This window comes from Diaporthe batatas (genome assembly GCF_019321695.1).
Source record: "Diaporthe batatas strain CRI 302-4 chromosome Unknown Contig00013, whole genome shotgun sequence".
Taxonomy (NCBI): Eukaryota; Fungi; Ascomycota; class Sordariomycetes; order Diaporthales; family Diaporthaceae; genus Diaporthe; species Diaporthe batatas.
Window position 1 is genome coordinate 2,165,206 of NW_025408560.1, and position 25,194 is coordinate 2,190,399.

The 25,194-nt window shown below is 53.6% G+C and overlaps 8 protein-coding genes across 8 annotated transcripts; 3 read left to right on the forward strand and 5 right to left on the reverse strand.

Moving 5' to 3' along the window:
- Positions 1-139: 139 nt before the first annotated feature.
- KVR01_010230 (uncharacterized protein) lies at positions 140-1,483 on the reverse strand (the record flags this gene model as incomplete). The annotated part of the gene is made up of 1 exon (XM_044783213.1): positions 140-1,483. One exon carries the CDS (start codon positions 1,481-1,483, stop codon positions 140-142), a length of 1,344 nt encoding a protein of 447 aa, XP_044640389.1.
- Positions 1,484-1,990: 507 nt separating this feature from the next.
- On the reverse strand, positions 1,991-4,271 carry KVR01_010484 (uncharacterized protein). Its single transcript, XM_044785192.1, has 3 exons — positions 3,520-4,271; positions 2,751-3,462; positions 1,991-2,643 (listed from the first exon to the last, which is right to left on the reverse strand). The coding sequence occupies exons 1-3, from the start codon at positions 4,160-4,162 to the stop codon at positions 2,238-2,240; spliced, it is 1,761 nt and encodes a 586-aa protein (XP_044640643.1). The 5' UTR covers positions 4,163-4,271; the 3' UTR covers positions 1,991-2,237.
- Positions 4,272-4,565: 294 nt separating this feature from the next.
- KVR01_010555 (uncharacterized protein) lies at positions 4,566-5,607 on the reverse strand (the record flags this gene model as incomplete). The annotated part of the gene is made up of 3 exons (XM_044781531.1): positions 4,566-5,127; positions 5,193-5,387; positions 5,417-5,607. 3 exons carry the CDS (start codon positions 5,605-5,607, stop codon positions 4,638-4,640), a joined length of 876 nt encoding a protein of 291 aa, XP_044640714.1. The 3' UTR covers positions 4,566-4,637.
- Positions 5,608-7,728: 2,121 nt separating this feature from the next.
- Positions 7,729-12,080, forward strand: KVR01_010439 (uncharacterized protein; the record flags this gene model as incomplete). Its single annotated transcript, XM_044792183.1, has 3 exons — positions 7,729-7,826; positions 7,950-11,652; positions 11,733-12,080. 3 exons carry the CDS (start codon positions 7,729-7,731, stop codon positions 12,078-12,080), a joined length of 4,149 nt encoding a protein of 1,382 aa, XP_044640598.1.
- Positions 12,081-12,608: 528 nt separating this feature from the next.
- Positions 12,609-14,390, reverse strand: KVR01_010354 (uncharacterized protein; the record flags this gene model as incomplete). Its single annotated transcript, XM_044781625.1, has 3 exons — positions 12,609-13,516; positions 13,584-13,812; positions 13,866-14,390. 3 exons carry the CDS (start codon positions 14,388-14,390, stop codon positions 12,609-12,611), a joined length of 1,662 nt encoding a protein of 553 aa, XP_044640513.1.
- Positions 14,391-16,616: 2,226 nt separating this feature from the next.
- KVR01_010478 (uncharacterized protein) lies at positions 16,617-18,806 on the forward strand. Its single transcript, XM_044784953.1, has 3 exons — positions 16,617-17,037; positions 17,095-17,563; positions 17,648-18,806. The coding sequence occupies exons 1-3, from the start codon at positions 16,732-16,734 to the stop codon at positions 18,481-18,483; spliced, it is 1,611 nt and encodes a 536-aa protein (XP_044640637.1). The 5' UTR covers positions 16,617-16,731; the 3' UTR covers positions 18,484-18,806.
- A 111-nt stretch (positions 18,807-18,917) lies between these two features.
- On the reverse strand, positions 18,918-20,842 carry KVR01_010648 (uncharacterized protein; the record flags this gene model as incomplete). The annotated part of the gene is made up of 3 exons (XM_044786382.1): positions 18,918-19,722; positions 19,789-20,559; positions 20,634-20,842. 3 exons carry the CDS (start codon positions 20,840-20,842, stop codon positions 18,918-18,920), a joined length of 1,785 nt encoding a protein of 594 aa, XP_044640807.1.
- A 2,156-nt stretch (positions 20,843-22,998) lies between these two features.
- Positions 22,999-23,868, forward strand: KVR01_010275 (uncharacterized protein; the record flags this gene model as incomplete). The annotated part of the gene is made up of 1 exon (XM_044783465.1): positions 22,999-23,868. The coding sequence occupies one exon, from the start codon at positions 22,999-23,001 to the stop codon at positions 23,866-23,868; it is 870 nt and encodes a 289-aa protein (XP_044640434.1).
- Between the last annotated feature and the right edge of the window lie 1,326 nt (positions 23,869-25,194).

Here is a 25,194-nt window from a genome sequence, read left to right on the forward strand (position 1 = left end):
AAATTAGATAAGACTCAAGACACAAGGTGTTAATGCTAAGGGAGATTGCGTCGAGACGTTCTAAGTTCAAAATCACGTCTACTCTGGTTTTGTTGCTCCAGGATCTAGTCTTTGTCTACTCTTGCTTCTAAGGATAGATTCAAGCCACGTTCGCAACGAGCAGCTCCGGCCAGTAATTCCTCATGTCCAGGAAACGGTTGTGCTGAAAATCCATATCACTGAGGGTTTCACCTTCTCCGATCTCTCCCAATGCCTCAGTTGGAAACGACCAAAAGCCAACAGGAGCAATCGTGGACCCCGAGCTTTTTGGTCCTTCCGGTCCCGCATGGTCTCGCAGTGATGGGCCGCTAACCTCACATGTACAGTACTGGCATGCACAAGACTGGGATCTCAAGTGTTTCCCGACCTGATCCGAAGGTCCAAGAGATAACTCACGCATCTTCCGCGTGATTGATCCGCCATTCTTTCCATATTCCGAAGAGAATTGTCGCTGCGCCACGATCACCCGGTATCTGACTTGTCCGCGCGCATGGTGTATCTCCCAGGTACGCAGCAACTTCTTCCATCGCCAGATGAGCTCCCGTGGGTCTATAATGCCCACATAGACGGACTGAAGCGCACTCTCTGCGCCCTCTCTCGTATCAAGCCCGATGCTCTCGAACTCCACGGGTTTGCATCCAGAAGGATAAGTGGGTGGGGAGCCCCTCAGGCTGCCTTGCCCCATCACGAATCCATTCTTTGCGGGCTCTGTGTTGATAAACCAGACCTCTTGCAGCTGGCTCAGCGTCTCGACGAGGGCCTGGCGCTGACGGATAAGCAGTAAGTCTGACCGCTTTAGAAACCGCAGATCGTTCTCGCAGAAGGTCTTTATGTCCGTTGCCATCTTGAGTAGTCCGACGCCTTTGGGGTCGTACGCCTTCAAATCCCAAAGGAAATCGATCAGGGTTCGGTTCACGGGCTCTTCTGCCCGAACTTGTAGCACGTCGTGCTCGGGGTTAAAGAAAAACGTTTTTACTTGTCTGTCGTTTTGTTGTCGGTTGGCATGTGAGCCACGGGACAACGCGCGGGGGCATGGTATCTGGATTCGGTAAAAGTCCATAACGACCTGCCGGGCCTCCCTGTTGACAGCGAGGAGCGGATGGTCCAGTCGATGATCATCGACGAGAAGCCAGTAGAGCGAGCCGCTGACCGGGTTTCCGAGGTGGTTCTTCTCTAGGTACCGCACCGGGGCCTCGACGACCTCGTTGTTTTCATCGCGGCAGACACGAATATAGACGTGAACAACTCGCTCCCGCGGGGTGACCTCCTCCCATATCTTGAGTCTGAGCTCCTTGGGAAGCCACGAGAAGAGGGGAAAGGTCATGCTCTCCGCTGCGGGCTTCAAGGTGGAGTCCAGCGAAGGAATACTGGCATTGGGGATCTGAGCCGAGTCCGCATCTATCGCATCTTTAGGGACGTTGCACAACCCAGCCAATAATTCCATATTGTATATTTCGCCGACGGGGTCAGGGCAGATATGGGAACAGAGTTAAAGTGAAAAGAAAGGGATGCCTGTCAAGAGCAGGCGGGGAGAAGGGGGGTGCTCTGCCCCCCTGCATCGTGTTTGTTTATAAAGTTGTCTTGTGAGACGAATCAGTGCGGGGGAGGGGATCTGACGTCCTCCTAGCTGCTTCTTGCCGAGGGAGCTTTGCTTCTATCGATAGAGTCCCAGAATGCGGCTCCTGCAGTTGGAGAAGCAGGTCGATCCTGGCTGAGACTAAACCATTTTTGGTTTCAGTAAAATGCCACGACGGAATAACATAGAGTGGTGGATGAATAGAAGTTAATTTGCGTCTGCGAGCAGCTTGAACAGCACCAGTTTCGGCCAAGCAAGTTCACCGTGCGACATGAAAGATCGAAGACGCGTGCACTGACGCCATATCGCTGCTCTCGGCCTTTTAGCTACTAGTAGTCTCCGCCTGGATCAACTTTTCTAGGCTCTAGACGAGCATGTACGGGAATTCCGAATTCTATTTGGTGGATAGTTGAGTTTTAAAAGGTGGTATATGTATGGGGACCAAAAACGAAACCACCCGAGTTTTAAACAACCCAGACAAGCTCACCAACAAGGTTTGCAATTGCCGGTCCATCCGCAATATTGGTCACTACTTAAGTACATACCCTAGGGTAGCTGACGGACACCAAACTCACAGTAAGACTCGGGTATTTGTTGTGCTCATCTATAAACTCCTGGCGCATCACCATGTGGGCCACTTCTGCGCCAGTCTGCTCTGTGCCATGTGTATGCGTTCCATCTCAGGATCCTCGGTGGACAACAGACCCCGACTATTCAACACGTCTGAATCTGCCTCACCGCTGGGGAAATACTCCCCATCAATTTCACAAGTTGTATAATTCTCTGGGACTGTGCCCTCATCGAAATATGCCTTGACATGCCGGGCAACGCAGAGCGAGGGCATCGCATCTGAGCAATGTCCGTACGCCTTCGACTCTATGATCTGAGACCCCAAGAAGATGTCCCGGGCAACAAGAGCCCCTTTTATTGGACAAATTGGGTCGTAGCTTGTGGTCAGAATGAGCAGCGGGTGGGCGGTCTCAACCTTCTCCTTGGGAACAAAATCGTGTGTGTGGGGTATGAGCCACCTGCGTTCGATTGAGCTCACGTCAGCGGGGGTTTGCAGTTCAAGAATCCAAGAGGAGATGAAAGAACAAATCAACCAATTCCAAAAGAGCATTGGGTCAGATCTCACTGTTGCCTTCCGAAGAATCCGGACATGTCTATCCTCGAGAAAAGGCTCCCCCGGCGGTTCGTGACGCGCACCATCTCGTCAACCACTGCTTGGCGGTCTTGGGGCCAGTACTCCGGCCCTGACTTCGCGTCGTTGAATGTTATGAAGCGGTTGGCCTCGCCGATGCTAGCGAAGACATCCGCGCGACCGTGCTCCATCCAGATATCGGTCGAATTTCCGTTGAGGAACTTGGCAAGCTGCTCCGCAAAGGGGACCCAGGACTTCTTCGGGGCGTAGAGTGAGTAGAATATGGCGTTCGTCAGGAATTCCGGGTAGTCGAATGTGCCGTACAGCGTACTGTTGACATAGACACTGAGTGGCTCGTCCCTGAGCTCGTCCACGCGCGACAGGACCACGTCCCTGAGCTCTTCGGCGGTTTCTCCGAATGATGCAAGTGCGCAGCGGTCCGGCCCTGCCTTGGCGCACTCGTCGAAGAATCCGTACAGGACCCTATCGCTGTCGCTTAACATCTTCTGCTCGGTGTCCAGCCGTTTGTAAGTGTCGAATATGTTTGATACTCCGTCGATCACAACACGCTTCGAGCGTTCCGGGTACATGGTGGCATAGGTCTGGCCCAGGGTCGTCCCGTAGCTGAAACCCCAGTAGATCATGTCCTCCTGTCCAAGGGCGTCGAGGATGCTATTCATGTCTGCGGCGGTCTGGGGCGTGTTGACTGCCCCAGAAGTCAGCTTCATGCTGCCAGTAACGATAGCTTTGATTCGTCACCCACTGTACTTGGCATGCTCCCCCATTGTTTCGTAACACGCACGAGCAAGATTCTTGTTCCAAGCATACATCTCACCCGTGTCCGAAAGCGTGCCGCCCCTGTGAGGCCTCGACTTAGCTCGTCTAGTTTCCTCGTCGGGATAGCACTCGGCTTTGGGAATCGACCCATTGACCCCACGCGGGTCAAATGACAAGATGTGATAGCCTTCGTTGAGAATGGTGTTGATCTCGTCGCCTTGTGCGTAAACCATGCCGATGCCGCTGCCTCCGGGCCCGCCAGGGTTGATAATGAGATTCTGCGTGGCATTCTTGGCACGCATTCGAATCAACGGGATAATGAAGACCTTGTCTTTTGCATTCGCCTGGCTCGAATTGGTTGGCGCGAAGTGGTTCATGGGCACGGTAACGTTGGCGCACTCCAGGGGATGGCCAGTGATCTCGCCGCAACGCTCCCACAATACACTCTCGCCCTCGTACGTGACTTGTGTCATGTTATGGCAAGCTATTGGTCGCAGTCTATAATGAAGTCGTGGTATGAGGATATACCAGAGCAGCAGAGCTGCTACAACCCAGGCCAGAGTTCGCCATCTTGGTTGACGGGCTTGTCGCTTTTGGCTCGGAGAGCCCAGTGGGGTCTTCCCGTCCATGACGTTCCTGTCTGACGCACCAAAAAAGTGATATTGCCATCAAAGGTTGAAACGCTCCTGCTTTTATAGCAAGGCCGTGGGGTAGAGGAAAAAGACACGAAGGAATGAGTTGTGGGGAAACACGTCGACTACCTGAATGGCGCTGACCCAAACTAATACGTCAGCGCCGAACACAGTATCCGGTCGCTGACATCCATGGATGTCTCAACGATTGCAGCCGAGCGGCCAACAGATGCACCGTCTTACTACCATAAGCAGCCCACTTTGCGCTTCTGCAGCCCACAATCAAGTGGGGCTTGGCGACAGTGAACTGTGACGGAAAGAGAGAGATAAATACGACATATGATATATGTAGGTGTTGAAGACATAGGCCTCTTTGTATTCTTTCAGATCCTCTGTTCATCTGGAACAACAGTAAGTGCCATACTTTCGAAGATTCGTGCAGTCCAGATCTTCCGCGCGAGCTGAATTCTGCTCATGCCACATGTAATCCCGCAGATCCGCGCTCTATGTCACCACGACGAGGTCGGTCCATCTTGGTATCCCCAGTTGTACGTGGAGTCTCAGGGCTTGTAGACAGCGGAATGCCATGATCTCGACTAGGTCTCCCCGGAGAGGCAGAAACGGTAACAGAACTCCGCGAATCGTTCGCTCGCAGTTCCCGTGCTCGAGTCGATCGCACCTTGCGGGCGACAATGACACAGCTGATGGCGACGAGGACGAGGATGAGGATCGCGCCGAGGAATAGTTCCAAGATTGTCCCGGCTGGGGCCTTGAGGAAGCCTGACTCTTGCGGAAGCGGAGGTGGCGTCGATGTTTGAGGGGGAGGCGTCGTGCCCAGGATGCCACTGCCGGCCCGTGACGTCGGAGCGCACCAGTCCACCATCGTGAACACTGTCTGCCCCGGCGCGCCGGGGCTCGTGGGCCAGAAGATAGTCTGGCATTCAGGTCTTGCCTGGTCGGTGCTATGTGCATCGTAGACGTTAGCCACGCAGCGGCAGGTTATGGTGACTGGGGCGGGCATACGGACCAGCATTTTGTTGCCGGGCCTGGGGTACCCGCCTTACAGGCAACGTCGGTGTATGGCAGACAACCCGTATTGAAAACGCTGGACGAGCATTGTTGGTCGATGCAGCATGCCAGATAGGCGCTGGAGGATGCGCACGTTGCTGGTGAAGCGCAGGTCACTGCCGTGCCTATCCGACTACTGTCAGCCCGATTGATGCTGCCAGTCAACAAGAAGCTTGGTCACACATACCTTCGTGCCAGCCGCATGTGTTGATTCCGATTGATGCATCCAGAGTAGGCTGAAGCTCGACATCTATTATGGCACCTTCTGTAATCAGCGGAATTTCGCTGGCTGTCGATGGTCGTGGGGACCCAGCAGGCGTCGTCACTTTCGACAGCCCTGAAGCTGATGCCGCAGGGAGAATTCTGGGCTCCATGACTGGCTTGTATTGAAAGAATCTTGTGTGAAGCAGCAGAAGTCTTCCTTCTAGGCATTGGATCTCTGTGCTTGAGAGACTGTAATGCAAGCCAACGTACTGAATATATCAACCAAGAACGGCATTGTTGCAAGGCCACGAATTTTCTTCTCTATGACCCTATGCGCCTAGATATATTTGTTCACTCTACTAGTCTTAATAGAAGTGCGTTTTCCTGTCATTGAAACGGTCCCCAGTCGGGCTATGCTAGCAACCCATTGTGTGCCCTCTGTCCCGAGACAAAGTTCGCATGTGCTCGACCAACGTGCCCAGTGTAACGTTGATCTGGGTGACTACCGAGTCGAGGGGCGGGATCTGTTGAACGTGACGAGGACACGCGATCGCCGGAATGGCGATATTCGTGTCGTTGGCCCTGGTCCGGCGTCAATGGGGTTGCCATCTCGGATGTCTGGAGTCGTACCTCGACTATGCTAGTCCACATCTACTTAAATCGTCGCCCAAACGCTCGTGTAGGCAAGGTCAAGGTGCAACGGCAAGCACGGCCCCGAGAGCATCCCAAGGACCGTGTTGTGCCTTTGCTCAAGCTGGGTGCTTCGCATTTTCTCACCTCATTTACTCCCGGAAAGAACTTGTCAAGATTAGGAGACAATGATGGCTTGCTACGAACGACCTGTGCGTGCAAGGCGGCCTTGTCTGATGACCGCTGGCGGCAGTACCACCGATATTGACAATTGGTGTCTTTCATATCCATACTCAAGACAAGAGTCACGGGACGGCAAGGGTCAGTTTTCATTGGGCTCGAATGCGATTCAGTGGAATAGCACGTCCGGCTGAATGCTTCGCTGGCTGGATCCCGAGGTCGACTTGCGTTCCAAGTTTTGGCACCCCATCGTTCTCGCCGCAATTGACACCTAATCCTCAGGCCTTCCATCCCCTATGCTTGAGAATTTCGAGTGATTTTGCAATGACGATGCCTTACCTCCTGCCCCTGGCTGGGCACTACGCGATGGACGGCTGTCAGTCCACTTTGGGGCCCACGACGAGACCCGCCACCCGCGTACGCACGTTTTGCATGCATGCACAGCATGCAGCCGATGGACCATCGGGGAGCCGGGGCAGCCGGGGGTCTCAACGTAGATCCCGCTAGAGCAGCAGCCAGTAGCGTTGACTTCACAGTCGTGGTCCCATGCCCAAGAATGGCCCGGCCTGGCCTCGAGTATCAGAGGTCCCTAGCCATTTTTGCCATTAGTGCTGCTACTATAGACAAGCGACCGGCCTTCCAGCCGAGATCTAGCCTCTAGTCAACGACTAGGCCGTCAGGGCCAACTCCCAAGGCCAATGCAGGCCCTGACATTGGACCCCTAATTTGTCACCCTTTCTACATGGCTGCAGGACCCTTGAGTTCTAGATGCGAGCATGCTGGTCTGGTGGCACCGAGCTGCCCATGCGCGATCTGGATCTGGATCTGCCGATTTGCGACGTGCCAACATGGGAATCTTTCACCAAGGGATACGGCATTTCCGCAGCTGTGGGCGAAAAGGTATTCCGTAGGGGGATGGGCAGCCGATCAACGACCTAGAGCCCCCCTAGAAGCTGCGACCCAGCTCTGTGTTATTCCCGGGCGGCAGGATCGTCATTCTCCAGCCTGTGGGCTCCCCGCCTTGGAACAAGGATGGTGCGGATCGAGTCAGCGGTGGGAAAGGGGACGGCATGCTGGCAGCTGGCAGTTTGAGACTTGGAAGAGGAAAACAGGTTTGGTGCCCGACGGCGTGGGCTGTTGCGCGGGAGCGGAGGGGTTTTTGCAAAATAAGGTTTCAATGTTCCTGGCCGACTTGGAGTGGTCTCGGTTCCAAGGAGACGGCCGACCCAAGGCCCGGGCTGCTCGCCTCCGCCGACTTTTCGCCAGTTCATCTGGTTGTTCTTCCTTCCTTGTTCTGGGCCTGTCGGAACCTGTTTTTGTACCATCCAGCCCAACCAAGATCTTCCCGGTGCTGCTATGCTGCCCTGATCCCGTCCCGGCCAACATATAGGCGATCTATCATGCGATTCAGTAGGAGAGAAGTCCATGGAAGAAGCGTGTAGCAGCCCCGACTCGCCAACGACCCATTGCTTCAAGGGGCTATGGACCTGATCGACCAGCCGAGCTGGGCACACGCTCCATCTGCGCCCACGGCAGACCCAAGTGTGTCGGAGAACGTCCGGGAGAGAGAAACATTCAAGTATGTCCCGCCCTTGACAGCAGACACCCGCGCAGCCACACCACGCTCGCTCCACGCCTCCCTCTATCCACCCGCTTGCTTGCACTTCGGCAATCCCCGCTGACGAGATGCCCAACCGCAAAGATACGACGACCTCGGATGGACGTCCGCGAATCTCAACGACCCGCACGACCCGGTGCCGCCTGCCACCCTCGCCTCGGCCACGGACCCGAGCCTGACCGCATACGCACAGCTCGCCGTGCACAGGCTGAACGCCACGCGAGCCCTTATCTCGTTATTCGACCGGGACCGCCAACATGTTGTCGCCGAGGCGACACGTTCGTCGCCCTTGGGTGTCCGCGAGCCTGCCCGGCGCATGAGCATCACGGACGGCGACCACGAACCCAGCAGTGAACAGGATGTCGGGGATGATAGCCTTTGGCTTTGCGGTACCGCTATACCGCGGTCCTTTGGGATATGCGAGCATGTGCTTGTCTCTTCGGCCAGTCCTTCTGTCGACGGATCCCCGGAAGCAGAGGCCGACTCCTCCGCTGCTGACGAACTGCCAGTGTCAGTCGTGCCTGACCTGGCGGCCGACGGGCGGTTCCACAACAGGCCGTACATTCACGGCAGCCCATACAACAGGTTCTACGCCGGTGTCCCTATACGCACCCCGGGGCCGGACGGCATAAACATTGGCGTGTACTGCATCTTCGACACGACGCCCCGGCCGGAAGGGCTGACCAGCGACGACATCAAGTTCATGCGAGACATGTCGCGGACAATAATGGGTTATCTTGAGTATCGGGGCTCGTATGGGAAGTACCAGAAGTCGGAGAGGATGGTGCGCGGCATGGGGAACTTTGTTGAGGGCTCAGACTCGCTTGATCCCGCCCTCGAAGGCCCGACGCGTGGGCTGGGGCGCTCGAGCAAGCGGACATCACGGCTCGTGATCTCGGCTGATATCTCGACGGAGAGAGTCAAGAGGAAGGAAGAAATCCCCGCCAAGCGGGAGGGGCCGCCTTTGCTGCCGATCAGGACTGCCGCCACGGCCAATGTCGGGGATGAGGAAGCACTCATATCCTCTGGTCCGCGAAGTCCAGCTGTGTCGACGACCGAGGCTTCTCCGACAGGCGGCAAGGCAAGTCCTTTGCTAGGACCTCGAGGCATGACCGTGTCTGCTAACGCTGGGTCCAAGGCGTCGTGGAGCCTGGCCCCGGACGATTCTTCAAGGTCTTCGACGCCGCGGCCCGACTCGCGGCACTCCGCAGCGAGCACAAGCACGCAGCAGCCCGCCGTCGCACAGGTCAGCTCAGCCGACCTGCAGCTGGCCGAGTCGAGCCGGGTGTTTGCGAAGGCGGCAAACATTATCCGTCAGTCTGTGGAAGTGGATGGCGTCTTGTTTCTTGACGCGACTGTGCGATCATTTGGTGGCCTCGTGGGTCAACAGAATAATGACACGAGCGGGCGGAAGGTGTCGACGGTCGGCCTGGACAATATCAACTATCTGAGCAACGACGAGGATGCGACGAGTCAAACACAGTCAGCAGGGAGGAGGGAGGACTACTGCAATGTCCTCGGCTACTCGACCACGCAGGGATCGACTATCGGCGGAGATCGCTCACCGTGGCAGTTTGAGGGACTCCGGGACAGGAACCTGCAGAGGCTGCTTAGACGATACCCCCAGGGCAAGATATTCAATTTCGATGCTGATGGAAGCGTAATCCAGACAGCAAGTGCTCGAGACCCCAACGCTGCCACGCCCGGCATGCCCCTCAAACGGCCAGCCTCTCCTACGCGGCAGTGGTCACGAGACAGCCAGGACCCAGAAGATATTCACCTAGCCGCCACTTCCGCGCAAAAGACAGCTACAACACAGAAGCGCTGGAGCCCTGCTCAAGCCGTCGTCAACCTTTTCCCCGGCGCGAGGAGCGTCGTCTTGATACCGCTCTGGGATGGGCAGAAGAAGCGCTGGTCTGCGGGAGGGTTCGTCTGGACGAGAAACCCGACGCGAGTTTTCACGACCGACGGGACGGTGACTTTCTTGCGGGTGTTTGGTCTGAGTATAATGGCTGAGCTCTACCGACTAAATACGAAAGCCGAGGAGACGATCAAGAGCAATATTCTCGGGTCCATTTCGCACGAGCTGAGGAGTCCTCTCCACGGACTAGTTGGCGCTGTGGAATTACTGCACGACTCGAAGCTTGATAGTGTGCAACAAAACGTGCTAAATATCATCGAGACATCGGGCAAGACCCTGGTCGATACCATCAACCACCTGCTCGACTACAGCAAGATAAACAGCTTCATAGAAAACGACCGGGCCGACATGGGCAAGAAGAACAGCGTGCTGGGCAAGGTAAACGCCCATCCCGGCGAGCGCTCAGAGCAGGGCAAGACGAGGACTCAGACGCTGCCGGTCGAGCTGGACTGCCTGGTTGAGGAGGTTGTCGAGAGTGTTCTTGCGGGGTACAGTCACGAGCGAATGTCTGCCCAAAGATCACTACGAGACGACCTGGAATATACGAGGTCACAACGGCCGTCTACGGGAGCGGTCGATCCATCCCAGGAGCGCGTGCAAATATTCCTCGATATCGAAAAGTCTACGTCGTGGCGTTTCGACACTCACCCAGGGGCGTTCCGGAGGATCGTGATGAACTTGTTCGGCAACTCTCTAAAGTTTACCCGGTCTGGCCTCATCAAGGTCAGCCTCACGCAGGAAGCGGCCAAGCCCTATCAGCACAATGTTGGAGCAACCATTTTGCTCACTGTTTCGGACTCCGGCAAGGGCATCAGCGAGGACTATATCCAGAACCACCTGTTCACACCGTTCTGCCAAGAGGATAACTTCGCGCCAGGAACAGGTCTTGGCTTGAGTCTGGTAAGGCAGATCACTGTCAACCTAGGGGGGGAGATCAAAGTCGCCAGCCAAGTTGGCCGAGGCACCACCATCACAGTATCACTGCCGCTACCATTCACAGGGGACGCGCCAGTTCCCGGAGATCCAACGGGATTCCGAGAGGCTGTGCAGACCCTCAGAGGACGAAAAGTGCTTCTGCGGGGCTTCGAATCGCCCGACTCAGAGGAGAACCGTCACAGCTCGACCGCCCTGCAAGAGATGGGCAAGCTCGTCGAATCACAGGCGCACTTCCTCGAGAGCACATGCCGCGACTGGCTGTCCATGGAGGTCCTCGACCCCAGCAAACCACCGAGCCAAGAGCAGCAGCCGGACCTCATCATACACCACGACTCAAACGTGTCCTTCACCGACGGCGAGCGCATCGCAGGCGAAGCCGAGTGCCCCGTCTTCTTCGTATGCGAGGCATTAGTAGCAACACGCAACTTCTCATACAACCTGCCCGACGCCGCCAGCCGCATCCGCACCTTCGAGTTCTTCGCGCCCCCGTTCGGGCCCCGCAAGCTCGCCAGGGCCCTCGTGCACCTGCTGGGGATGTGGACGACGAAGCAGGAACAGGCGGCGCAGCAGCTGGTCCCGCACCACACGACCTCCGTCGATGTCCTGCCGACCTCGGCGACGAAAGGCACGCAGGTCGACAGCCCCGTGGCCGGCAGGCGCAGGGCCAGCCTCGTGCCTGAGCGCGAGGAGAAGGAGGGCCATGGCGTGACCGTTGTCACCTCCAAGCGCGCGACTGTCGTCGCGGCTACAGCGACGCCCAAGACCGCTGCTGAGACGGATCCGACGCCGCTGCCGACACCGCCCGAGGAGTCGACGCTCGGCGGCACCGTGGCTGTCATGACCCCTGTCGTCGAGAGGGCGAATCCGATGGAGACGGCTGTCAAGCCGGCTTCTGTGCTCATTGTTGATGACAATGCTATCAATCTCAAGGTATGTGGACAGTCTGCCTCTATAGGGCTATTGCCCTTGCATCACTCCTGAGACCTTGATGCTGACTGATTTTTGCACAGATCTTATCAGCTTATATGAAAAAGCTGAAGCGGCCCTACGTGACGGCTATCAACGGTCTCGAGTCATCGGAGAAGTACGCACACTGCCCGTCAGACTACTGCTGCATCCTGACGGATATCTCCATGCCCGTCATGGATGGCCTCGAGTCAGCACGCCGGATCCGCCAGCACGAGAGGGCAAACAGGCTGGATCAGACTCCCATTATCGCGCTGACGGGCCTCGCAGGCGCGGGAATCCAGCAGGACGCGGTGGCTAGCGGCATCGATATGTTCCTCACGAGGCCGGTGACGCTGAAGCGCTTGGTCGAGGCGTTGGAGTCGGTGGGACTGGAGTGCAAGGCTACGTAAGGGATATCAATGAATTTCTTTTCGAGACAAGGGTCGGAGTTTGGGTTGTTCAGGTGTTGGTGTGGGCTGCATTTGATGTCGATCTTGTATGCTGTGGTGGTGCATGATTTTTCTGACGGCGTTGATGGCATGGAAAGTGTCATGGAGGGGGGCAGGTGTCGTGGACACTTTGAAGGATTTGGCGACAGGCATTTATGAGATTACACCATGAGCTCAAGCTGCACATCCACGGCGTCGCATCGAGGCTATCATGCCCAGCACATTTTCCACAGCTATTTACTTAGATACTCACCGGGCAATGATGGTCATAGTTCAAATGAAATACCAGTATATACCACCATGATATCCAGCAATGATGAACCACCAAAAGAAAGGACGACAGAAAGGGGAGAAAACATGGAAAGAGAAGCCCGTCCTTTGTCCCTTGGTCCGAGGAAGTCTCGCGCAATGAGCCGTTGCCTGAAGATCTCGTAAAACCATTCTTCCATACCGAATGGCAATCTGGAATCGCGCTCTCGTGAAAGGCTCTTATCGGATCCCATCACTCCTAGCTATCTGCTCGTCGGACTGATTCTCGTTGAGCTTGCGGAAATATTCATCAAATTTGCCCGACAGAGAGATAACTTCTTCGAGAAGCCCGTAGTTCAACGTCTGCTTGCGGAACTTAGCAAGCTGCCGAGACGTGGTAATAATGTTCCGTATCTGGCGGCCGTTGAGTTCATGGGCTGATAGCTCGTCGAGGGAGTCGAGAATCTCCTGGTAGGCAATTTCAGGCACACCTTCTGAAGGGCCTTCCCCGTTCTTCCCCTTGATGTCTTTGTCATGGCTGGACAAGTCACGGTGGGTGCTCTGCAAGTGGTTGATGAAACCCCGCCAGATCTTGCGTCGTTGGCCCTTTGTCAGCTTCTCGTAGTGGAGGGAGAGAAGGATCCGAGACTTGAAGGCTTCGTCAAAGGTCCCCACGCGGTTGGTCGTCAACACGAGGATCCCCTCGTAATATTCCAGGACCCGCAGAAAGACCGAGACCAGCGCATTACGTTCGAGGTTGTCGAGACTGCGTTGCTCCAGGAACACCTCAGCCTCGTCGATCAGCACCACGCAGCCCCAGGTCTTGCCGAGATACAGCACCGATTCGAGATACTTCTCCACCTGCTCCGGCTTGGTGCCAATGTCTCCGCAGGTCACGCAGAACAGGGGCTTCTCGGCTATTTCAGCCACGCTCTCCGCCGTGAAGGTCTTGCCGGTTCCTGGGCCGCCGTGCAGCAAGATTATCAGGCCGTTGCCCTTGCGGTGGATGAGGTCGGTGCCCTTTTCGCTCTCTATCTGGTGGCTGACGAGCGCTTGTATCATTTCCTTGGCTTTCGAATCGATTACAAGGCTGTCGAATGACTTTTTATTCCACTTGACGTCTGTTATGCGATCGACTTCGAGGTCCACTATATCCATCATTAGTTTCATCTGGCAAAGGCTTGGTACTTCTTGACGCGTTTGGTCGTTCCTTACCCCATTTCTTGCTCCTTAAGTGGTATCCGGGGACAATGTCAGGAAAGACGTAGATGCTAGGTTCACTGGGCGGTGTCTCAGACTCCATCTCATCGGCGCTCATTTTGCGCCTTTCGTGGTCTTCACTGTCTTCGTTGCCATTGATGTCTCCGTAAACCAACTCGAACTTGAGAGAGTCGCTGTGGAGTTCCTTGTATATCTGGAAGTCCACCATGAAGCGCTCACCACTCTATGGCCTAATGTCAGTTTCGTGTGCAATTTGCTGGCAGAATGTTGACTTACTGTGAACATGCCATCCTCGCCTGTGTACGACACCAAGTTACGAATGAGACAACCCCAAAAGGTCTGCCCTCGTCTCTCCAACTGAAGTCTTGTATTCTCGTCGGCGAACCTCAAGGGGTAGACTGCGAGCGTTGAGATCGCTACCTCTTGGTCCAAGGATGAGGCCTTGAACTTGAGGTCAATAGAAACATTCTTGCGGATGAATTCGCCGACAAATTTATAGTTCCATGCGTTTGCAGCCCATATGGTTGAGAATTCGCCTTTCTTAGCGCCACTCTCAGGGTTGTCATTTGACCTCATGGTCTCGGAGCCATCCCAGTATAGGATCGGTGGTGACGTCTGATATATTCGTGAAGATATAACTGCGGACTTCACCCTCCCTTCCTCTTTCCATATGAGTACTTCGCCTGGGCAGGCGAGGAATGGCAGATTCCTCAACGTGATCACGCCCCTTTCTAGATGAGAGTCTGCCTCGGCGTACCGGTCTGTGTAGTTCTCATCAATCCATGATATCAACGTCCGCATCAGACGCCCATAAGGCTCGTGTAGCTGGTGCAAAACACTTGTTGACCGGTGCATGTATCGGAACATGTATGGTGCATGGATCGGCGCACGAACATCGAAATCGGGATATTTATCCCAAAATCCAGGCTGTAATGATAGAAACTCCTGGAGTGCTTCTATCATTTGCTTGGAGTGAAGTTGAATGTATTCATCACAATGTGTAGGTTCCGGCGGTGGTTGATTTTTGGCCAGTGCGCCTTGAACTTGGCCTTGTAATGACGACCACGAATAGTTTCGTGATACCACAAAGTCCAGACCTGCCTGCTTCACATAATGCCATACGTCTTTGACTGGTAGGAATGCCTTCAGGGTAAAGTCGTTGTGTTGGATACCAGGAGTCATGACAGGCTTGTCGAAATATCCGGTCGACTCCCGAGTCATCATGCGCTCGCCCGAGATGAAATGAATGATCTTCCAGTTTCTATGCCCCGACTGGTTGTTTTCCACGCGTTGAAGCTCAAGCTCAAGCGATTTGATGCGACTGACCAGCTGGCTGCGCCGTAAGCCATCACTCTCGGTGGTCGAAATCACCGAGTCACCTCCACCATTCTGGACTCCGGCCACGGAGTCCTCGCTGTCAGTGGCACTCATACCGGGATGCCGTTGTTGACGGGTGGGGTAGAAGCCTGGATCTAGACCTGTTCCGACGGAGGACTGTCTGAACAATGTTTGGTGGGGAAAGCTGTGGTCAACCGAAGCGTGGTCTGATGAGCTTGTGTCAGATAGCTGGGTGTCTTCTTCACTCTCGGAGAACTCTGAGGTCTCAGCCTCCTCCCTTTTGCTGTTGTGTCCCACCTCCCCCTGCTCACGTCTGCCCAGCTTTGGCTTGAGAAACAGGATGATGATTCTCTCGTGTAGAAAGTCGCTGGCTGAGGTCTCGTCCCTTGAAATTGTGAGATGCTTCCAGATTCTCCCTTGGTCCTCTTTCTTGTTGCCTTGCTTCTTTCCAGACTCTAGGCGGGAGTCTTGTTCTTTGTCCTCGTTCTCGTCTTCGTCTTCGTCTTCTTTATCACTCAGTCCCCACTGCTCTTCCTCTGTTGCAGCCTGCTTATCATATGTCGAAGTTCTGCTCCGAATCTCTTCAGTCAATCTCGACAGTAATCCACCATTTTCCGCTAGCTTTAAGCCCCGCTTTCGAACTTGGTATTTTGCAAGTTTCAGTTCAAAGTTTTCAAAGAGCTCATGAAGCTGTGTCTGTCCTGGTCTCTGTTTATATAATCTTCGGAGTTGCGCCAATCCCCACTCGTCTAAGCCACGAGCCAACAACGATTCTGGAGTTGATTGTTCGAGCAAAAAAGTAATGCCACTCTCTCTTAGTAGGTTCTGTATCATTCGATGACTTGCAAACTCTCCAAACAGATTCTGGATGGTTCGTGTGATGGTTTCGCTTAAATTGCGCAGTATCGTCGAGATTTGGTCTGAAAAGTGCTCGAGGAACGTCTGGTCGTTCTCATCGTCGTGGTTAAATGAAAGAAAGTTCAGTCGCACACTGTACTGCAAAGCGGTCAAGGTCCTTTCGAGGAAAGTGCGGAAGAATTGATGAGTTGCCTTGAGGCGAGATATCCGAGACTCCTTGAGGCACTTTTCGAAAGCAGAGGGAAGGTCGGTCTTCTTGCCTTGACGTGTTACGAGGTCTGTACTCAAAGTGCCAGTACGTACATTAGGAATAAATACGTTATACGGGAAAATATCACGATCAGGGACTTGTGACATCTGGCAAAACAAGAGATTTACTCGGAGTCTTGTGCGCACGAAATACCATAAGAAAGAGGTTGAATGTGTTGCCGGCTGGGGATGTGGCGGCCGGCCTTTCGTGGAAAATGCTCCCTACTGCCGTGTGACTTGGGCGTATCGTGCAACATCCCCCTGATGCTCACCCTACAACACCAGCAATAAGGCCAAAAGCACTGCCACTCAGCTACTGCACCTTTGGAGTGCACAGAAGGATCAGGAGTGCATCGTGGTTGATGCTCATTGGTGGCAACCCCTCAATTACGCATACGGCGCTGCTGACATGCTGCAGCTCCATGGTTCCTGACCAGGCAGCCAAGTGGTACAGCACCGCAGGTACTTCGAGGCAGGCAGCAACGGTGTGTTGCACGATGGAACGTGTTGGAAGTAGAAAAACGCCATTTGATTGTCCACAGATTTGTTCAACGACCGAGACTCTGTCTTAAAAGTGAAGAGGATATGGCTTACATGAACAGCTCAGCTTTCGCCGTACTAGTTACTATCACATCTTCATGACTTTGAATCATCGCTAGCGAAAACGCGAAAATTGATCGGCGCTTGCCTCAACAGCATGGATGGGGTCCGCCTTTTGAAGAGCGAATTCGAGGCGGCACCGCTTCAATTTTTGGGGCAAGCGAAGGATGAGAAGCAAAAGTTTGAACTCATCAAGCCGGGAAACAAAATCGAGGATGTCAAATATGCTATAAAGCAGTGCAGTACAGTCTATGAGGCTCGCAAACCAGACTCTAAGGCTTTAAAGTGGCTGCGACAGTTATCAGAGAAGATGATTTTCTACGAAGGTGTCGTCGACGTGCTCATCCAGCAACACCCGGAAACCGTCTCGCTGATATGGGGAGGAATGAAGTTCTTGTTACTGGTAAAATGGACCTAGGCACTAATTTCGGGCCTCAATGCAAGCTGACATGGGATCCAGGGTGTTATAAATCACGAAAAGACAGTCAAAGGCTTGGCCAAGGCCCTGTCTGAGATTGCAGATGCGCTACCACGCGTGGAGATCCGTTCCAGTCTATTTCCAACAGACCGAATGAAAGCTGCGGTGTCGAATCTATCCGCTGATATACTCAAGTTCCTCACGCGAGCCCACAAATGGTTCTCCGAAGGATCTCTCAAACGTACAATTCATAGTTTCACACAACCGTTCGATCTCCGCTACGGCGATATTCTTGAGGACATCCGGCGCGGGTCATACTTGGTGAAAGACTTGGCGGCCTGCGGACAGCTGTTTGAGCTGCGCCAGGTGAACAGAAATGTTGAGGATATACGTGACTCTGTGCTTGGTATTTCTCGCATAGAATCTGCGCTAGGGGCGGTAAAGACGAGAATGGACAGCCTTGAGACCAGTTACGTTGAACATCTTGAAGCAATCGCAAAAACTACAAGTTGTGAGTTGATTCTGCAAAGAGGAGCGCTTGCAAATGTCTACTTTAGTAGAGAAAAGCCCTGCGGTTACTGACCAAGTCTCACAGTGATCTCATCAACCACACTCGACACCAACAAGCAGGTTACTGACTTGCAGTTCTCACAGATCATGCAGTCACTCGAGGGCCCGAACTTGTGGACCCCACAAAAAGCTTTGAGTTATCTGCTGGTCAACCAGAAACGCTCGTCCCAGAATAAAGCCCGTCAGTTATCCGAGGGCTTTTGGGAATTTGCGCGCATGAGACGGTGGGCGAGATCAAATCAATCAGATATTTCAATAGTCAAGGGAGACTTTCGCTCGCGGCATGCACTCAAGTGTTTCTCTGTCGACGTGATCGAGCAGCTGCAACTGAATAGAATCCCAATTATATTCGCCATTGGCACGTCGCAGGAGGGCGCCGCTGCTAAGAGCATGTCCACCAAAGACGTCCTCAAATATCTGGTACGGCAGGTCCTGGATCTTCGGCGAACGGGACAGACAGAGAAGTCCATGTCCCTCAACGCTGCGGCTTTTTCGGGCAGCCCTTCCGAGAAAGAGTGGTTTGCTCTTTTGCAAAATCTCTTATCCGGACTATCGGGTAATGTTTACTTGGTCATGGATTTGGAACTGCTCAACGGGCATTTCGAAACCGATTCAGGTTTTCACTGGCTTTCAGCATTCCTAGACCTGTTCAAGTCACTTGGCGAGCGTGGAGCCCTGCTCACGATCAAGGTACTGTTGGTCAGTTACAGTCCAGAGTTACCATTTGACACTTCAGAATCTCGGTACTCTGAATTTGTTGTACCAGCGAAGACGACTAAATTGAAAGCCCAAAGGCGAAAAGGGAAGGTATCGGCGGTCAGGGGTCGAGGGCGTCAGTCACGTTTTGCAATCAAAGGGTAGGCTGCGAGAAGAAAGACAAAATAAGCGTTCTTCATTCGGCATTCAAATACGCACCCTAATAATTCAATGCCATATTCATTCCAAGAAGAAGTGGGGTCAGCGCATTTGAGGTGCATTATCTGATGTGATGCCACAGGAACGAGCACAATGAAGACCCGGGCCGTGGAAATACTTTCAGGGCTAGCTACTTTTGAGAAGAACGATGGAAGAAAATCACAAGATCAAGGCCAACACTGGAAAGAGACTAGGACGTCGCTGGGAAAGACAAGAACTAAATTCTGTCATGCGTGTCAGCATGTGACAATGCCCTATAGTGATTGGTGTGCAGGCAATTATACTACTAGTACTATTAGCTTCTTCAAGTGGATATTATAGAGCCAGTGCCGACATCAATGTGCAGCTAACAAAACAAGCGCTCGATGCCCAAGGATCCCCTAGTAGCGGTGGCCAGGCAGCTCGAAGAAGGCAGGAGAGCCCGATACAGGCAACTCAAACTTGTGGGCCGAGTCATTGGGTAGCTCCGGCCGTTGTGTGCCATCGAAGCTTGTTCCGTTGAAGGGGACTGCTTCGAAGGGTGTTCCATAGAAGCCTGTGACTTCTGGGGGCAGGTCCCTCTGGACCGGTTCCTCGAGCTCGGCAGCCTTGGAGGCGGCCGTTTTCCTCTTGCCACGCAAGAACCACCACACGAGACCCCCTATGGCTATTGCAAAAGCGCCGACAATACCAACCGCGATGCCGGCAATCGCTCCGGTAGCCAGGCGACCATCAGCCGCTGTGGTTCCTGCTGTACCACCCGCCGAGTCGGTACCATTCATTGGATTCGTATCAACCGCTGAGTCCGTGTCATTTGTTGAGTCCGTCTCATTCGCTGGGTCCGTGAAGTTGCTGTGGATATCCACCGTTAAGGCTGCGCAGAAGCTCATGTGGTCTTCCCCGTCGGCTCCTACAGTGCGCAGGTCTTCGACTGCGTCGGGGCTCCTGTTCGCCCTCCACAAGGTGAACTTTCCAGTGTCGTAGTTGGCTGAGAGGTAGACTACCGAAAAGAATATAGAGCCGAACATGGCCATTTCGTCTTTTTCGACGTCCTGTAGAGAGTCGATGAGCAGGTCGGGCTCGGTCGCATTGCTGACTGTGTCGCCCGTTACCTGGTCCAGATAGAGATGAGGCACAACGAGAAGATCATTGGGCACAGTGACCTTCAGTCCAGTGTCGAGGGTTATTGTCAAGTCGCCGTCATAGCTGCAACATGTTAGCGGTTTTACGCCTCAATCCCTAGGGTAAACTGGTAAGATTGTAAGGACTGACGCAGGGATGTTTTCTGGGTATCTCATATTCCAATAGTAAATTCCTTCCGTTCTCCCCATTCTGTAGATCGAGTTCTTTGTCGCCCTCATAAAGTTTTCGAAGTACGGCTCAAGCGGCATCCTCATCATTGTCGGCACAGACGGGTAGAGGCAAACAGCTAGAGCACTCGAATCCGACGTACCCATTATGCTAGCACTGCTGCCGTTGGGGAAATTGAGCTCCATTCCTGTGACGCTCACGACCATGCGTGACGGGCAGGGCGAACTTGGCAAAGCCAGTGAGTGTTCCGATCCCTTGCCGGTCACCCTGCCTGCGTCGTAGCCACCAAACGTGAAACTGCCGTCCATGCGGTTATCCCATCCCCACGAGCCAAAGAAGAAAGACCATGAGCGCGAAATAATTCTTCCAGAGCTCTTCAGCACGTTCAAGATTGTCGAGTTGGTTCCGAGACCCAATGCCATCATCGGTAGGTAGGCCTGCTCGTCCCAAGCGCTCTGGGCTACGTTCAGAGGGAACTCCAGAATAGTGGTATTTTCGGCGACGCTCAAAGTGTCCGAGACATGGTCAGTGCCAGGGTAGGGATACGGCCATCCTCGCGCGACGGTATCGACGGTGTATAGTGACGACGGGTAGTTGGTCGTCGAGGTGCTCGAGCCCGAGCTGTTGTAGGCGCCCCCGCGGAATGTAATGCATGATGACTTCGACCACTCATCCGCGCTTCGTAGCTCACAGTGACCATCGGTTCCATACAACATGGTACTGTTCAGTGGCCTTTGATACAGACTTTAGTCTCGGGTCGACCGTTGTGGGACAAGGAAAACTCGTGTGAATCACTCGCTGCGTACCATTGCGGCATGACGGCCATGGGCTGCCCAGGCGTACCGACAGTCATACCAACACCCCATGCTGTCTTGCTGTTTGATAATGTGACGTTGGATATGTCCAGGGAAATGGGGCGTGGCACACAACCAGGCGAGTCCGCAAGGACTCGGGAGGCGTAGAGTATGACGGAAACGCCGGTGAAGCCGCTGGCTAGGCTACCACCGAAGAACATTTTTGGCAAGTCCCAAGTTCTTGAAAATGCGCATGTGAGCAGATAGGTGTTACCTGGGAACAGATCTGCGAGGAAAGTGGCCCCCGAAGGGAGTGGAGCGGTGCAATATGTTGGAAAACCGGAGCGGTAGGATAACGGCGGGAGAACGGCCCCGGTCGATCCCTTTATCCCCTGAGCGTGTTTCCGATCAGACTAGCTGAACAGATCAAATCCTACCAGACGACTTTATCCATGAATACGAAGCTGAGAGGGGATCCATATGAAGGATTACAATTGTGGGACACGCGTTGGATTCCAAGCTTTCTACACCTCTGCAGGGGCCAGAGTGAATTACTGGGCGAAAAGCCCCCCGGACACCTTGAGGGCTTTTTGTATGGATGGACAGTACCGCTGTGACTCGAGATTCACAAACTTGTAAGAAGGGACTCCCTCTGGTTCCCCCCTGGGACGCCAAAGGCCCCTGTTTCTACGAAGGGACCAGGGTCAGGCTGAAATCTGAAATCAATTGCCTATTAAGCTTAAAGGATAATCAGAAGACTGAAAGCTGATGCTGGTGGATATGCAATTTCACCATTGCCCATCACTGGAGGAATAACCCAAGGCAAGAAACAGGCCAAGAGGCGCTGAGAAGGCAACTGAAATTCGCTCGCATTGCCAACAGCCGCCCAAAAAGACCAACCGGCCAAGGTCCGAGGTGATCCCAATGTACCCACTGCTGAATCAGTCGCCCGACGACTCGGCATGAGTTCACACGATGGCAGCCAGCACAAGTCCTCCATGCCACGTTCACTCTACAAACCTAGGAACCTTCGGGGTTGACCCGTTGAGATCTAACCCTCTTGACTCCGAGAAAGAGTGCACCGGTAGGCGGCGTTGAAATCTCCGTTCATTACTGCGAGAGTGGCCCGATTTGGTTGGAATCAGAAGACCCGTTGTGTGAAATGGTGTTGGTCCTCTGCTTGTAAGTCATGGGAGCCGACGGGTGAAGTATTGCGGGTCCCGGCATACTGTTGGTCTGACAAAGCCTGTCCTGGCGAATAAGAGAAGAGTCGCCAAGTGAAGCACCCACTCAATGGGTTGTGAGGATGGGTCGCTGAAGCATCGAACAGAACCAACAGCCTGGAATAATTGGGTCTGGCGGGTCCTTTTTGTCTTCTAAGATCCACAGGGGGATTTTCATTTTACACAATGTACCAACCGCTGTCGTTTAAAGCTCGGCAGCGCGACCATGTGGTCGAGGATGGCTGGACTCATGGTGGATCCGAGCCGTTGCCCCGGATGCCTGTCTCCAGATGTCCTGCCTGCAGGCTCTTTCGACTGCCGTCTATTAGCGTCATTCCTAAATTCCTCTGGACTTGCTGCTCAAACTTAATACGTGCTTCTATGTGGCTTTCAGATATACTACGGTTCTGTCACGAGTACAGGCCGTTCTACTATAGTGCATGATGCTACCTCAACTCTTCTTTGGCGGTCGAAGACGCTTTGTAATAAGCTTCCTCAGTATATTCCTGTGCCTGACGACTTATCATGTCTTTTCCTCAGAAGACAGCTTTGACAGCCTTTCGCGGCTGCTGCCGACAGAATCACGGCGGGGAGATCTGATAATACCCCAAAGCGGGCCACTCCCAGTCCCGGCAGAATACAGAGTCATCGAAGACACTGTACAAACAGGGGACGACCCAGAATACTGCATCAACCGCTTCAGTCCCAAGTATCTCAGCGACTTTACGAACCACTCGATCCAGTATTGCTCATCTGGCTCCAGCCACTTGACTTGTTTCCACGCTACAATTTCCGCTGATAAGGGTCGCGACACTTTCTGCATCGGGCAGAATGCTATCTTCAACTCGACGAAAGGGAAGTTCGCGCTTGACTGCCAAGTCAGGTTACCTGATCAGATCGAGTCTTCTCGGGGGATTGTTCCTTTCCATGCCATCAGACAACACTGGTACGAGACCGGGCCACGAACGATATTCGATCGGTTTGTCGATGTAGGACTGGGCACCGGTCCTTCCGGGCAGCCCGAACACAACTCCTTTACAACCACGGCGCTTTCCAACAAATACGCAATTCTTGTCAAGCGCGAGGGCGAAAGAAACATTTGGCACAATCTCATGGAAATTTGGTCGATGACCATGACCCTCGACACATTGCGCATGAGCCGCGTTAATAACGACCTGCCGGTGGAGCCAATCGAAAATGCGACAGGTCCCCCGTTCTTGACTATTCCAAGCAAAGATCACAATGTCCAAGTTGTAATACTTGACGACTTACCAGATGGACCATTATATGAGCTCTGGTCACTCCTTACAGGCATAGCTCCTGTCCGATTATCAGCGATCCGCGCATCGCCCGAGGAACACCAGTCAATCACGGACGGCTTGCACCCTCACAATATCATCGTACCATTGCCCGGCGGCAGTAATCCCCTGTGGCAAAACGATTGGGAAGACCGCAACTGCACAGATTCGGTGAACCTTAGGGTCTTTGTCAATCGCATCAAAACTCACTACATGCTGACCCCCTTGACAAAGACACCTTCTCGGCCGAAGGGGATGCTGAATCTGCTCTTCATCGACCGGACGGGACGGCGTAAACTCGAAGGCGCTGAGGCATTGCTAAAAGCCGTCGAAGTAAAGTACCCGAACGTCAACGTGTCGTCAGTGGACTTCGAACTCTTGTCCATACCAGAGCAGTTGGCAATGATACAGCGGACCGACATATTAGTCGGAGTACATGGTGCTGGTTTGACGCACACCATGTTTATGACCCATGGCGCTGTGGTTGAAATCAGGCCTCCTAATTTTCAACACAAGGGATTCAAGAACCTGGCTCAGATGATGGGTATAAAATACTTCACGGGCCACGGTGAGCTTCCGGCGAGCCATGAGATTGGGACTAAACCCAATTGGCAGACTGATGATGTTGCGATCGATCAGGATTCGTTTCTGGGGCTGATAGACCAAGCGATTAGAGGGTTGCGGGACGATGGTAGTTTGAAAGAAGTAAGAGGCAACTTGGTATAGTAGAACAAATACTTTTTTGGAGGGCCGGGTCAGCCAAGTTAGTAGACTTTCCATAAGTAATGTAAAATTCTAGCTGTTTCCTTAAATACGGACAAATAAATTTGCATGGCAGCCCCGGCCCAGTGAACCTTGTGAGACATTTTGATTACTGCAGATGCAGATATAGGTTGGTGTAAGACCTGAGTTTTCCACTCAGCTATGTTGAAAGTAGTCAGACTGATTTGTCAATGTTTTCCCCCACGTAAATCAACCAGCACCTATCGTAATTTTACCACTGTCATCGACACTATATGATCTTTCAACTCTGTGCCTCATTCACCACCGTGCGAAGGCGCCATGTATGTCTTCGGACGTATACGGAACAGAAGCTAAAACAGTTAGCGGGACGATATAGGATCCGTGGGGTAGACTCGTTGGTAGACCTACCAGCATATGTGAGGATGGAGAAAGTAGTTTCGGGATTGGGTGGGTTGTAAAAGGCTACGAAGTGCTTCGGTCCGCGTGCTACGTCCACGGAGAGATTTTCGAGCGCCGAACTCACCGGAAGAACGTCGACGATACACGAGGGCGTCAGGATTAATGTAATTGGACTCACCGCTATTTCTGTATGTTGATGTCGACGCTCGGGTAGTGAAACGGCGGAACTGGTTTGACTGCTCAGCTATTACTCGGTGACTTCAACCGACTAAACCCGAAGCCGCCGGGCACGAACACAACAGAGGGTCTGGAGCTGTAGGTAACCATGCCGTGTACGACACGCTCGGGTTTGTCGGACATCAGATTCGGACTGGGTCCTTTCCATCATCCTCGACGCCTCAAATTCCAATCATTTGCAATGTCCCCGGACACATTGCATGGAATGTAGATCTGTGTGACATGTCTTGCGTCTTCCTCGGCTTTTGTGATTATTTGCCTCGATCAATGTTACCCACATCAACGCCACGATCGCGCAAAGTCTTTCGGAGATTGTCGTTTGTATGAGGCAATGGGCTTCAGATAGACCCATCGAGTCACTGATTCGTTGGAAGCAGGCTCGCCGCCATAATGTGCGCACACGGGGTCTGTTCCAACCTTGACGGGCTGTCATCTCCTCGACCGTGCTGCAAGAACATCTGTCACACAGGTTTCTGTGAGTGCATTAGGATATGGATCTCTCATTGGTAGGTTTTCAAGCCATTTTGTTTCCCTGTTCTCGGGCTCCGATCCATCAACCGGTCAAGGTCCGCGGCATTGACGCCACTCTCCTAGAAGAAGAATGGGTGGGAGGGATTCGGAGGAGATGAACAGAGGCCGCTTTGAAAGCTTCACCAAGCCACCATGTCGACG

Coding starts and splice junctions, on each gene's coding strand:
- KVR01_010478 (XM_044784953.1), top strand. CDS start 16,732: ATGGATGGGGTCCGCCTTTTGAAGAGCGAATTCGAGGCGGCACCGCTT. Junction 17,038..17,094: donor GAATGAAGTTCTTGTTACTG/GTAAAATGGACC, acceptor CATGGGATCCAG/GGTGTTATAAATCACGAAAA. Junction 17,564..17,647: donor AATCGCAAAAACTACAAGTT/GTGAGTTGATTC, acceptor CAAGTCTCACAG/TGATCTCATCAACCACACTC.
- KVR01_010484 (XM_044785192.1), bottom strand. CDS start 4,162: ATGGACGGGAAGACCCCACTGGGCTCTCCGAGCCAAAAGCGACAAGCC. Junction 3,463..3,519: donor GGGGGAGCATGCCAAGTACA/GTGGGTGACGAA, acceptor CTTCTGGGGCAG/TCAACACGCCCCAGACCGCC. Junction 2,644..2,750: donor GGATTCTTCGGAAGGCAACA/GTGAGATCTGAC, acceptor AATCGAACGCAG/GTGGCTCATACCCCACACAC.